The sequence below is a fragment of the Octopus sinensis genome, linkage group LG13 (assembly GCF_006345805.1).
Source record: "Octopus sinensis linkage group LG13, ASM634580v1, whole genome shotgun sequence".
NCBI classification, from domain to species: Eukaryota; Metazoa; Mollusca; class Cephalopoda; order Octopoda; family Octopodidae; genus Octopus; species Octopus sinensis.
In genome coordinates this window covers 20,223,342-20,237,975 of record NC_043009.1, presented here as the reverse complement: position 1 = coordinate 20,237,975, position 14,634 = coordinate 20,223,342, and the positions used below count along the sequence as shown (strand labels likewise).

The window sequence follows — 14,634 nt, the reverse complement described above, 5'->3', positions numbered from 1 at the left end:
TACGTGTTTATCGCTGACAGGGTGAAAATTCTTATGAATTAACTCTGAAATTGGGACCAATACAGTAATAACAGAATTTTTTAGAAATCTCTGTCAGCTAGTTTCGAGATGCATGTTAATAGTGATAAATTATAATGGTTATTGACAATTTGTCTATTTTTGGCATATTTGGCATTAGAATTTTTTCTTTTGCCCTTGTTTTATAAGTTATTTATAAATTTAACCTTTAAAGGAATTTTTTAATATGCTGGCCATTGATAAAATTTTTTTGAAAAATTTTATCCTATATTTGATGTAAATTTAATAGTGTTCACTTCCGAACTCTCTCACTCTGTGAAAGTTTCTAGTTCAAATTGCACGTGTCTCGAGATATGCTGAAGATTTTCTATTTTGGATATATTTGGGGTACTTAGGTCTGCTCATGACTTAGTGCTTACTTTTTCCATGGGTATGAGTAAGTATTTCATTTATGTCTTACGTATTTATCACTGACGAGGAGAAAATTCTTATGAATTAACTCTGAAATTGGGACCAATACGGTAATAACGATTTTTTTAGAAATCTCTGTTGACTAGTTTCGAGACGCATGTTAATAGTGATAAATTAGAATGGTTATTGACAATTTGCCTATTTTCGGCATATTTGGCATTAGAATTCTTTTCTTTTGCCTTTGTTTTATAAGTTATGTTTATATATATATATATATATATACACACATATATATACAGGTATACATCATCATCATCATCATCGTTTACCATCCACTTTCCATGCTAGCATGGGTTGGACGATTTGACTGAGGACTGGCGAACCAGATGGCAGCACCAGGCTCCAATCTTGATCTGGCAGAGTTTCTACGGCTGGATGCCCTTCCTAATGCCAACCACTCCGAATGTGTAGTGGGTGCCTTTACGTGCCAGTGGAATGAGGGCCAGTCAGGCAGTACTGGCAACGGCCACGCTCAAATACTGTTTTCCACGTGCCACCTGCACAGGAGCCAGTTCAGTGGCACTGGCAATGACCTCGCTCGAATGTTTTTTCCTGTGCCAGTAAGGCAATGCTGGTAACGATCATGCTCAAATGGTGCTAAAGAGATACATCTGCACCTATGATGCATCATGACTGTTTGTACAGCTTCTCACCTGCAAGGTACAGGTGCATGGTGGGGGGTCAAAGCAATCACAGTGAATAAAGAGTCTCATGAATTGCATTTTCTTTCTCTCATATTTTATATGTGCACATACATATGTGTGTGTGTATATATATATATATATATATATATATATATATATATATATATATATACATATATTTTTATGTGTGTACATATATATATATATATCATCATCATCATCATTGTTGTTGTCATCATCATCATCGTCATCGTTGTCGTCATCATCATCATCCATTATCATCTAGCATCTGTTTTCCATGCAGGCATGGGTTAGACAGTTTGACTGGAGCTGGTAAGCTTGAGTGCTGCACCAGGCCCCATATTCAGTTTCGGCTTTGTTTCAATGGCTGGATGCCCTTCCTAAAGCCAGCCAATCCCCAGAAGGTATTGGGTGTCTTTTACATGTTACTAGCCCTGGCCAAGACCATGATTTTACTTAGCTTCATGTGTCTTCTCAAACACAGCAAATTGCCAGATGTCTCAGTCAGTTGTCATTGCCTTTGTGGAACTCAGTATCAAATGGTCACAGAGATCTTCTTTCCAGGTGCTGAATAACATCTCCCCTTCCCATGTTCCCTCCTACGTCCCTTTCCCAAGTTTTCAGAGTTGGCACTGTAAATGTAGGCACATTGACAAGGACAGCTGTGAAAAGAAGTGCCGATCTCTAACTGTGGAAGAAACCTGTGGCAGAGGTAGACTCAGGTAGACATGTGATGAGGTGGTGAAGCATGATCTTCGAACTTTGAGCCTCACAGATGCAATGACTAGTGACCGAGACCTTTGGTGATGTGCTGTGCTTAAGAGGAGCTGTCAAGCCAAGTGCATCCATGCTGGTGGTGCATAAAGAACATATTTTGAACATTGGTCCTCATGGAGGCAATTGGCTGAGTTCCTTTCAAGTGTTGGGCCTCATGAAGGCGAGGTAGACGAGATTCTTTCAAGCGTTGGGCCTCATGGAGGCAAAGTGACTGAGTTCCTTTCAAGTATTAAGCTTCACAGAGGCAATGACCAAGAACTTTGGCATTATGTTTTGCTTGAGAAGACCCATCAAGCTGAGCAAAATCGTAGTCATGGCAGATACTGGTGTCACGCAAATTGGCACCCATGCTGGTGGCACACTCTTGGGGTGATTGGCATTAAGAAGGGCATCCAGCTGTAGAAAACTATGCCAAATCAGACTAGAGTCTGGTGCAGCCTTCCAGCGTGCCAGCCTAGTCAAACTGTCCCGTCCATGCCAGCATGGACAAGGGACGTTAAATGATGATGATAATGATGGTGATGATGATACATGAAGATGTGTGTGTATGCATATGTAAATGTGTGTGTATGCATATATATATATATATGTATAGTGGAGAAGCTAGAGCATGTGCCACTTGAGGCAGCCCTTGACTTCCATTTTCCCAGCCTCTGAGCTTCGTCAAGCTTATACAGCTGACCCAACCATGTCCACCCCATAAAAGCATTGCCCAGAGAGACCCATCGCTTCCCCCATCCCCTAGGTAACTCTGATTATTATGTATGTAGTATGTGTATAGTTTTATAATGGTCAGACAAATAAATTCAGCATTTGTCTGACCATTAGTCAATCAGACTTACATGAAACTTTGAGTTAGATAACATTGCTTGTTTGTAGGATTCCTATAAAACTATATTTTATTGTTCAGACAACTTTAAAGATGAGGTCTGATGGTCTCAGATACAACAGAAGCCACAAACACAGAATCTGTTGTCTCTTTGAGGGTTTTGCAAATGAAATGATTGGCCAGAACATAAAGATGCACCTTAGCCAGAGCCCTTCCTGGCTACAAAAAGGATTTTATTTCAGCATTGATGGAATTGATGATGTTGAAATAAAATATCCACTGTTAATAATAGGGTGTATAAAGATAGTACTAGACATACCTATAGGCTTTGGTGTCTGTGGGCCTCAAGACTTAGCAGGGAAGGGCTCTGGCTAAGGTGCATCTATAATTCCAGGCTGGGAGGGGAGTGGATAAAGCTGAGAAGTTGAAGAGTCTAGGGTGTAATTTTTAAGATTTGGTTTTATATAAGGGACTTTGTAAAAATTGAACCAGTAATATAATGGAGATACATTATTGAACACTTACCTCAAGTTTTAACATATCTACAAATGTCACCAACTAAAATGCAATGAAACTAGGAAGAAGAGAAATACGGTCCTGTATATCAGATTACATATATATCACTATTTTTCAAGTTCTTTGATGGAATTTCTCTCCTCACTGATTGCTTAAAAATTTCTAGAAAGAAATTCTTGTAAAAATACAAGAAGCATTTTTCTAACCCCGTTCAGCTGTCCGTCTCTTTATAGGCACCAAAGAGATTCTTATTTTTTATGAAATGATCTTATTATTCTCCAGAAAGTTTCCGTATAAATATTTACAAGATTAAAGAATTTTTAATTTCACCAAATTAGATGCCTTATTTAAAATCAATATCTCTCAAAACCTCCTTGATTTGTGCTCCCAGAAAATCTCCTGCTATTTAACCCCCACCCCACCCCAAGTGGCCATTATCAATACATTTTAGAGCTAGGGTAGCAGGAGTTATCTCCCACTTGCAATAAATTTCGTGTGTGAGAAGTGCCCTGGATAAACCAGCTGGAGGAGATGTCTTCCTGGGTTAAATAGCAGTTTCTTCAGCTCTTAGAGGACGGTTACATTAAGGTGACCATTATCAATGCTCCTTTGTTTGGGTTATATTATTGAATCGATAGTGTCTTGCGTAGGATGTGGGCTGTTCCCCGTAGAGCTATCTTTTGGATTGTGCGTGGTGTTGAGGGTTTAGGTGTAGCTTCTATGTTTTTGTTCATATGTTGTTTTTTTTTTTATCATATCCAATGCTCCAGTTATTACTGGTATTGTTTCCATCTTTATGCCCCGTATCTTGAATATTTCAGTTTCGAGTTCTTTGTACTTTGACAATTTCTCCACTACCTTTTGGGCAATATTTTGGTCAGAAGGGGCTGCAATGTCTATCAGTAAGCAAGTGTTTTTTTCTTTATTATTATTATTATTATTATTATTATTATTATTATTATTATTAAGGCGGCAAGCTGGCAGAATCATTAGCACGCCGGGCGAAATGCTTAGTGGTATTGAATCTGCCGTTACATTTTGAGTTCAAATTCTGCCAAGGTCGACTTTGCCTTTCATCCTTTCGGGGTCGATTAAATAAGTCCCAGTCAAATAATAGGTTCGGTGTGATCGACTCATCCCCCTCCCCACAAATTCCAGGCCTTGTGCCTATAGTAGAAAGGATTATTATTATTATTATTATTATTATTATTATTTCAGGAGGTAAGGTAGTTCCCATGATTGGATTCAGGGCCTGCAAGGTTCAGGGCCTGGAAGGTGGAGGGGGAGAGAGATATCTTCCAACTGGAGATGGAGCCTGAGTGACAACGGTGTAGTGGGGTGGGGACTCTACAAAAAGCACTCCTGGTATAAGGTTAAGGTCTACAAACAAAACAAATAGGCCATGGCAAAGTTGGAACTCAGAGTACAGAGCACCAAAACGAGTACTATGAAGCAACATATCCAATACTCTAACCACTCAACCAATCAACTGCTGTTATCCATAGAGTCACAGGATGAATTTATGGATGTACCTACATCTATGGATGTACCTACATTTATGGATGTACCTACATCTATGGATGTACCTACATTTATGGATGTACCTACGTCTATGGATGTACCTACGTCTATAGATGTACCTATGTCTATGGATGTACCTACGTCTATGGATGTACCTATGTCTATGTATATACTTATAGATACATCCCTTATTATAGAATGTATTCTTATCTTAATGTGGCAGTTTCTCTAATTAAAGATGTCAGACTAATTACTGCATTATATCTAACTATATCTGATATGATGTAAGATAATGTTTAAAATTAATTCTTCATTTGTCCACTTTGTTTTCATGTGGTCAGTAGATTGACCAAAGGTCTGATATGGAATTACATCAAATGTAAGATAGACGAGTGTGACCCCCCCACACACACACACACAGTCATGTGACAGTGGTTTAAATATTTTGCAAAGTTTCAAGCCGCAGGAATCAACCAAACATCTGATTTCCTCAAGAGATTTCCACGTTTCCTTTTATTCCCACACTGACATAAACTCTGACCACACAAACATCGCATTCCAGTCCCTCTCCTCAAATTCCAGACATAATTCCTAACCCTGACCTCACTCCACATCTTTCTCAGACCCAACCTCTGTCCCTCTTCCATATAAACCAATCATTGACTCATTTCTTCAACATAACATGGCTCACCTGCCAACTAAAACATGGACAACTGTTGACACAACCTGCTTTCACCTTTCCAGCCAACAAAACAGTCACAAATTTATCATTTTCTCCTTGTCAAACGAGAAATCTATATTTCTTCCATTCCACTCCAGATTATATACTCAATTCAGATAACTTCATTTAAAGTCACCCTCTTTCTTTCTCTCTCTCTCTCTCTTTTTCACTTTCTCTCTCTCTTTCTCTCTTATTTTCTTTTTCTCTCATTATCTCTCTTAGTCTACAGTTATATTTTAGTATATCAGGCATTGCATACACGCACACACACACACACACAGTGTGGTCGTGTGGTTAAGAAGCTTGCTTTCTAACAACTTGCTTTTGGGTTCAGTCCCATTGTGTGGCACCTTGGACAAGTGTCTGCACCTATATCCCTGGGCTGACCAAAATCTTGTGAATGGTAGATGAAAACTGAAAGAAACCCGTCGTATATGTATGCATGTATGTATGTATGTATGTATGTATGTATGTATGTATGTATGTATGTATGCATGCATGCATGCATGCATGTATGTATGTATGTATGTATGTATGTATGTATGTATGTATGTATGTATGCGTGTGTGTATATGTATGAATATAAGCATATTGATATTTGTATATCTCTGTATATGTGTATATCTAGAAACATATATGCATCCAAGTATGTATACTCTTGTTTCAATATATTTTATATTTATACATCTATCTCTGCTTGCATGTGGATCCATGAACGTGCATGTGTGAACATGTATGGATACATGTGTATATGCAGGTAACCATGTACACGTTGAATTTACATTCAACAACACTCTCATTCATATATATATATATCTCAAATTTTCATATTTCCTAATTTATTAATTGACCATCATAACAGCCAAACCATTTGAAAGATATACATTATCCACTAGATTTCATAATTGTTTTTAGAATTTGTTCCGGAACATTCCGAGGAAATGCTGACATCACTTGTATATAAATGTATACCCCACTAATTTGAAACCAGTTTGGTAACTGCCAATGCATGAAACCCTTAGCCCAACAGCCACTCTGCAACTTCTGCAGTTGTCAAGTGGTACCCACGCGAGCGGAAAAGACCACCCGGAAGACCTCCACACGGAGGTGAGGTTACGATTTCAGGCAGGACGATGGGGATCACGTGAGATAGAAAGGCATGGACAGCGTGCTGTGACCAGCAGTGTGTCAAATGATGCCTGACGGACTGGTCGGTCAAGGTGATCAGGTGTGATATATTATATAATTATATATATATATATATATATTATATATATATATATATATATATATATATCTGTAAAAATAATATGTGACAATTACTCGGTAGCCAAGATAAAACTCTGAGTTTCGGATGCTGAGGTGGAAATCCACACCACCATGTCTTCAGTCATCTGGCCATCTGAAAAACGCTATGAAAAAAAGATCATTATACAAAGGGAAATTACTGTGTTATAGACTGCTAATTATACAAACGCGTTAATTCGAAAGACCGCTAATTAAGATAAGGTTAAAAGTTCATAGTAAGCATATCTGTTCATACGTACACATGTGCGCTTGCACACCCACATGCGTACGCATACATCACTATGAAAACGTACACATCTTCACTCACATCTTTCGCCAAATATATATGCATATATATACAAACCCACACACACACACGCGTGCGCACCGTAAGAGTTCATACATACGTCTACATACGGTGTGCGTGTGTGGGTTTGTATATATATGCATATATATTTGGCGAAAGATGTGAGTGAAGATGTGTACGTTTTCATAGTGATGTATGCGTACGCATGTGGGTGTGCGAGCACACATGTGTACGTATGAACAGACACGCTCCCTCCACTGCCCAATCCAGTCCTTGCTACCCTGCTCACCATATTGGTGCATCCCCTCCCTCTCTGCCTCTACATACCCAGATTCTCCCCCCTTGTTACTGCATTCCCCCACTCTTGATTTGCAACTCCTTGATGTTACCCTGCCAGCACCTACCACCATTCATCTCCCTCTTCCTTACTCCAGCAATCCCATCTATGCCCTGATCCCTATTCCTTGCAAGTATACCCTGGCACTTGCCACCATCCATCTCCTGCTTTTGCTGTCTCCTACTCTCTCTCTCTTTCCCTTACTCTCTCCCTCTGGTTGACTAATCATGTATCTTCTCTTCAGCAACAAACCTCTTTCTGCCCTCATTCTTGATCACTCCCTCTCTCCCCCTTCTTTCCTTGCCCTTACCTCTGCCTAGGTAACCATGTATCTCTTTTACTGCAGGACACCTCTTGTTAACCCCAACTCTCTCTCTAGGCAATGGTTTCTGTCCTCATTCTTGTTAGCTCTCGTTCTCTTTCTCTCCCCCTCCTCTCTCTGTTCTGGGTAACCATGGACCTCCTCTACAGCAGGACGTCTCTTTCTGCCTCTCTGTCACACTCTCATCTTTCATCATCTGACACACGATCCCCCTCCTCCTCCAATGCTCCCTCCTCTCTCAAAGACTCTTTGTCTTGCAAAGTCACTTGGTGACCCCCCACCCCACCATTGCAAGTGCCACTTAAAAAGCATTCAGTCCACATTGTAAAGTGGTTGGCACTTGGAAGGGCATCCAGCTGTAAAAACCACGCCAAAACTGACCTCGCCTGTGCGAGTGCCACGTAAAAAGCACTCAGCCCACTCCACAGAGTGGTTTGGTGTTAGGAAGAGCATCTAGCCGTAAAAACCATACCAAAACACACTCAGAAGCATGGCGCAGGCTCCTGCCTGGCCAGCACCAGTCAAATCGTTCAACCCATGCTCGCATTGAAGGAGGACGTTAAATGATAATGAGGATGAGGATGATGATGATACAGCACACCTTCAAACCAGCTTAGTCTTATCTGTATACAACATTCGATTCTTCTTATATTCAATATTTTTTTTTTGAGCTCATTTATCCTCCCTCGTTCGTGTTCACAAACATTACACCATCAGCTGAGCATGCTCGCTTCATATCTTTTCCTACCTTCGTAAATCCTCCTTTGCGAATACTAAGAACCACTACAAGTAGTCAAGCTGATCGAGTTAACTGTTGTTGGGTCCCTACCCACCACTACATCTTTAATATCGAGATTTCCCCCCAGCTGTTTTGCTTAAATTCAATTTCTTCTTTATTTCATGCAGCATCTACAACCATTAAACCATCAAACGACTGGTTATCTTATCACGAACTGGATCAGTCCAGTTTGATTAAGAAACACCTATTCACAGAGAATTGATCGCTTTTAATTGACAAGTGCTGACACAAACATTACAGTTCTTCGCTGTATTTTCTCACATTTTTGGCAGTTTTTTCTCTCCTATTTATAACAATGGTTTCTGATTTAGGCTCAAAGTCAGCAGTTTTAAGGGAGGGTTGTTGTAATATTATTGTATTGATTTCAGACGAAGGACTAAGTGGGGTAACAATTCCTACCATTCAAGGGAAATAACTTGGCTTTTTCTTTTTTTAATTCCATCTTTTACAGAGATAATAAATAAATGAGATGGGTGCCTCTCATTTATGCCTCTTTATGCGACCATTTAAACAGTTAAAAATAATAGCGAAATCACTCTCGAACCACACCTATACAGACTTCAAAAGTAAAAATGTCTACTACAGAGAATGATGTAGTCCTTGATATACTATGTCAAAAAAAAAAAAAATACGGGTTTAGTCCGACTGTAACAGCTTTGATTTATAAATTTGTTCAAAGATGACTTTGGACTAAATAACCTCGTGGTTAGGCTAAGAATGAAGGCCAGAGTTCGTAGCTCCGTAGGTTTACGCAGACCAAAGTTTATTATTTTGAAAACGAAACATGGTAATAATTAAAACGGCTGTGTAATTAACATGGAGAGAAAGAAAATTAATGAGTATCTGTTCTTCGGTGGTAGTGTGTTCTCCTCGAGAGAAGGGAGAGAAATGCTACTGTTGTAGAGACACAGTAGTTATAACTAGCAGAGATGAAAATCTATGTTGATTCTTTTGTAGGTACCACAGCTTCTAGTTGGTTGATCAATATAGTCAATTTGGACTGATCTTGGAATATAACTGATATTTGACTTTATCGAACATAGATGGATGAAAGACAAAGTCAACATTGGTGAGATTTCAGCTCAGACAATGAAAGTAGGACAACTAAATGCCACAGCAAGTTTTGTTTGTCACCAATTCTTACCAAATTAACCAACCTTTGTGAAAATAAAGGTTTTGTAGAAAATATATTTAAATTGACTGTATGTTGCCTGTGTGTGAACAGCCAGGTTCCATGGCAGTGAAATTGTGGGCTGTGACCACAGAGGACGTGCGAAAGCTTGACTGAAATGATACTAGTATGCTTCGCTGGATGTGCAATGTCAGTGTGCATGAGCAACCGAGCATAAGTGCCTTGAGAGAAAAACTGGGTTTAAGAGGCATCAGATGTGGTGTGCAAGAGAGACGAATGCACTGGTATGGTCATATGGACAAGAACAGCTGTGTAAAGAAGTGCCAATCTCTAACTCTGCTTGAGAAGACTCAAGGAAAATGTAATCATAACTGTGGCCATTACCAGTGTCATGTAAATGGCCCCTGTGTTGGTGGTATGAAAAAGCACCCATTACACTCTCAGAGTAGTTAGCATTAGGAAGGGCATCCAGCTGTAGAAACCAGTTTCAGCCAAACCATCTGACTCATGCCAGCATGGAAAGAGGAGATTAAATGATGATTTCTGATCATCTTCAAATCTAAAGTTAGTTTTCCATTTAGGAAAATGAGTCATACCCCCACCATACACACAATGCCACAGGTTGCAGTTTGAATGAATCAGGCTTGACTTAAGCATTTAAACTTAATTTTACAAACCCCTTTCTGAGTTTCTGCATAATGGTTTCAGATTTATTTCTTCCAAAGTCTGGTGTAAACTGTCAATGGTATACCAATTCCTTGATGGGACTAAAGAGCTGGAATAGTTTTATTTCTAAAAATTTCAATATTGAACATTGGCTGGCTTTGATCCTGCAGTGGTGTACATTGCGAAGAGGAATAAATTCATCACCTGATTATTCAGGGTCTTTAACAGAGTTCCCTCGATTGTAAGCATTGAGGCCAGATCTTTCATTTGAAGACCATTCTCAGGGCCCAGTAAACCATCAGGGTCCCCTTAAGCAATGCCATCTACTCCTGATGAAACACTAAAAATGTTTGGAGCAAAAAGAAAAAATAAAGGAGGAAGGAAATTTCTTATTGTCTCCAGAGATCTTCCTTATGTTACAATGTCTAACCTTGGATCATGAAAACTTCTGCAATGGTTGTAGACTTAATCTTAATTCTCATTTAACTGATCCTACAGCCAGGTTTCAATCCTTAAAACTATTTCTATATCATTCCATTTTTAAGCAGCATGGACAGAACCTATAAGAAACTATTTACTTGTTAAGAGATATGGATTAGACCTCTGCAGGTTGTCTCAACCAGTTAGGATTGTCTTTGGGATGTTTGTGACTTGTAATTAGTAGATGGCTTCTGAGAAGGTAAAGCTTTCATCTTCTGGCAAAAGAAAATGGTAAAGTATTGCATATATTCTTCTAAGAATTTAAAATTCCAAATTACTGGGTCTGTTCTGAGTAGAAACTTTATCTTAAGTCTTAATTTTACTTCAAGAACAAATTACATTCTGAAATTCAAATTCAGAAGTTCTTCAACATAAAAAATAATTTTTTTCTGGAAATTCTGTGAAGGAATTTAGTCGGGGGGGGGGGGGGGGGGTCAAGAGATAAACAAAAACAAGAATAAGTGAGAAAATAGAAACCTCTGTTTATTGAAATGATTTATCAACAGAAATAGCAAACTAGATTGGACTGCACTCATGCATCATTGGTCAACTTTATTGAGAGAATATCATTTAAGCAATAAAACTACAAAATATATATTTAAAATCAAACAAGGTCAGCAGATGTCACTGTTCTTGATCAACATACAATTTCAAGGGAGTAGTATGGGTATCAATTACTAAAATTTAACATTCACAAATATTAACAATTAACATATACAGCTTCTAATACAAATAGGATATAAAAATAGAAATTAAAGCATTGGAAAAAAGTCCTATTCAATGAAAAAAAATTACATGCATGCGCACACACCTTTCTCAAGAGAAGAGCAACTATTCTTCATTGCAGGAATTAAAGCTATAGCTGAAACAAAAACTCTTTTATAACTTGCAGGAATAATGAAATATTGCCATATATTATAAATATACTTTTAGAGTTTACTCCTGCGTAGAGAGTAAGCAAAATGCCAGTTCTATGACAAAAATAGAACTAATGACTTTTCTATAAAGGCCCAGATGACCAAATGAATAGACATAAACAGAGAACATGGGTTGCTTCATACCAAAAGAATAAGGAAAAATATTTCTTTAAAAAAAAAAACCCCCACAAAGCTATAATTCCTGGATTCAACTAATTGCTGCATTTATGGATCAGCAAATGGATTGTAGTGAAATTCCATCTGCTTCACAAGATGCATGAAACCACCACACAACCATTTGAAAATTATTCAAGAGAAAATTATTACTGGTTTTAAATGCATTCGCAGGATCCATGTTTGTGCATTTCTTCAGTTTATCCAAAAAACAATAGTCTTGAACCATATTCCTTGATATCAAACTGCACATGAAGCAGGGAGGATTTTGTATAGTAGCAAAAAGGCACTAAATATTTTGCTTCTGCCAAAACAGAAATCTGTGTAAAAGAAAAGTAAAAGCAAATCTAGGTTCCATTTTTTATGATATTCTATGGAAAAGTAACCATTATTTCCAATAGATGACTACACTGCAGAACTGCACATGAAGCAGGGAGATTTGTGTATAGTAGCAAAAAGGCACTAAATTTTGCTTCTGCCAAAACAGAAATCTGTGTAAAAGAAAAGTAAAAGCAAATCTAGGTTCCATTTTTTATGATATTCTATGGAAAAGTAACCATTATTTCCAATAGATGACTACACTGCAGGTAACGAACCAGTTCATTGTAAGACTCATAGTAACATTGACCCCAAATATATCTAGAGAGTCCCCATAAATATTTAGAATTTCTTGTTTTAGAGATTAAAATGTCAAGTTGAACAAAGACAATATTTTCTCAAAGAAAAAAAATTAATAAAATGGTATTCCATGATGGTTTTTTATGTCTTCCCAGAAATAGTCCAAGATTTGAAACAACCAAAATCCTCATCCAGTACTTATCTATAATAATAGATGGGTTTTAATATAGAAATATAAGAGGGGGTTAGCAAAATCAACACCCTTACTTGCCAGGTACTTTATCGACCCTCTAATGCAGCATTAGATCTCAACTTACTGTCAGTTTCATGGCTCTTGGCATTCTAACTGCCTCCATCATAGCGTTGTCAGTGTGTGTATGAATTGGCAGAGTCGTTAGAGCATCAGACCTTGTGGTATTCATTCCAACCATCTGCACTAAATTTTGTTTCCCATCCTTCAGGGGGAATAACTATTACAGACGCAGTCAGTTATCTTTCACTCACTCAGCCCCACTTACTGTCACTGTCTCTCAGCAGTGGCTGGACCTGGAGATGATACAGCACCGGGGCCCATAATGGGACCCTTATTATAATTATATTTTGATGGAGTTCTACTTTGGTACAGCACCGGGGTCAGAAGTATGTGGATAATGTTTATATATATATATATATATATACATTTATAAATAAGGATAATATCGATATTTAAATATCGATCTTATCTAGTGGCCAGCATAGGAATAAATACCATACAAAGGTAATAATTATTTAAAACTATAAATTAGGGTATCTGAGGAATACCAGCATGGTGGTATTTCAGCAGAGTGGTATCTCTCAGATACCCTAATTTATTTATTTATTTATTTTTTATTATATATAATATATTATATATATATATATATATAGATATATATATATATATATATGTATATATACGGAGTAAAAACTGTCCGATGAACGGTTTTGTTGAATTTTCTATTGCTTTAAATAAAGTATATATATATATATGTATATGGATATATATATATATATATATATATATACATACCCAGAGGCAAAAAGCGATGTGTATTTTATTTCCAATGAGTGTAACTTTCCTTTATTTTGTTAATTTGAACATCTAGCTCTCCTCTGATAAAGCAAAAAATTCCACTTACAAAAGTCACAGTGAACTCATCATAGATTGATTACAGATTTGGCATTTCAAACAATTAATAAAAGAATTTCAAATATAAATTTGTGAAAGATTCAGAAGTGATTTGAAGTTAAGGTGGGCAATTATAAATTATTTTGGTCATCTAAAATAATATTCACAAGTCTTCTTCAATAAATTATATTTGAAGAAAAAAAATTTGGTAAACTGAAAATGAACGGAAGACAAAAAAAAATAATTTTTTCACAAATATTTGAAGATTTAAGTCTGAAATTCTTTTTAATAACTAGGAAAATATCATTTTAGTAATTTAATATTTTGATTATAATCTTTGAAAATATTAAATAATTTAATATTTTGATTACAGACATTATTTCAAGATTTTTAATTGTCCTTAATTTTCAACTATTGCATGCAAATTATTTACTTTTGATGGGAGGTGTTGCCATCAGAAACAGGATTGGTAATAATTTTATAGAAAAAAGAACAGACCGTCACAGAATGGGAAATATCAGAGAGAGAATAGGATGTAGTCAGATATCTTTAACATCATCATTATTATTAGATCAGCAGTGAATAAATGTTGCCAATGGAGACCAGAGACAGCAGTTGTTTGGTAAGGGAGACATCTTTAATTAAAAAATAAAGACTTATAACTGTTGTTTAGATCCAATCTTTTCACTGCCATTGTAATTGTTCTAAAGTGAGGTGGGAAAAAAAACTATCAAAGTTTATTTTCTGATTGCACAAGAATTTCTGCAAGTTATTTTTTTCATTGATCAATTTCTAAAAACTAAACAAGCTTGAAATTTCTTGGAAAAATACTTAGAAAATAATAATGGAGGATATATACATATATATTTATATATATATATATGTGTGTATGTATATATATATATATATATATATATATATATATATATA

General features: G+C 36.9%; 1 protein-coding gene across 1 annotated transcript in view; it reads right to left on the bottom strand.

Moving 5' to 3' along the window:
* LOC115218591 (zinc metalloproteinase-disintegrin-like atrase-B) overlaps positions 1-3,315 on the bottom strand; it is a 60,409-nt gene extending 57,094 nt beyond the window's left edge. Inside the window, exon 1 of the mRNA XM_036508191.1 lies at positions 3,286-3,315. Coding sequence (XP_036364084.1) covers positions 3,286-3,300 — 15 coding nt within the window. The 5' untranslated portion in view covers positions 3,301-3,315. The remainder of the gene's footprint in view (positions 1-3,285) is intronic.
* Between the last annotated feature and the right edge of the window lie 11,319 nt (positions 3,316-14,634).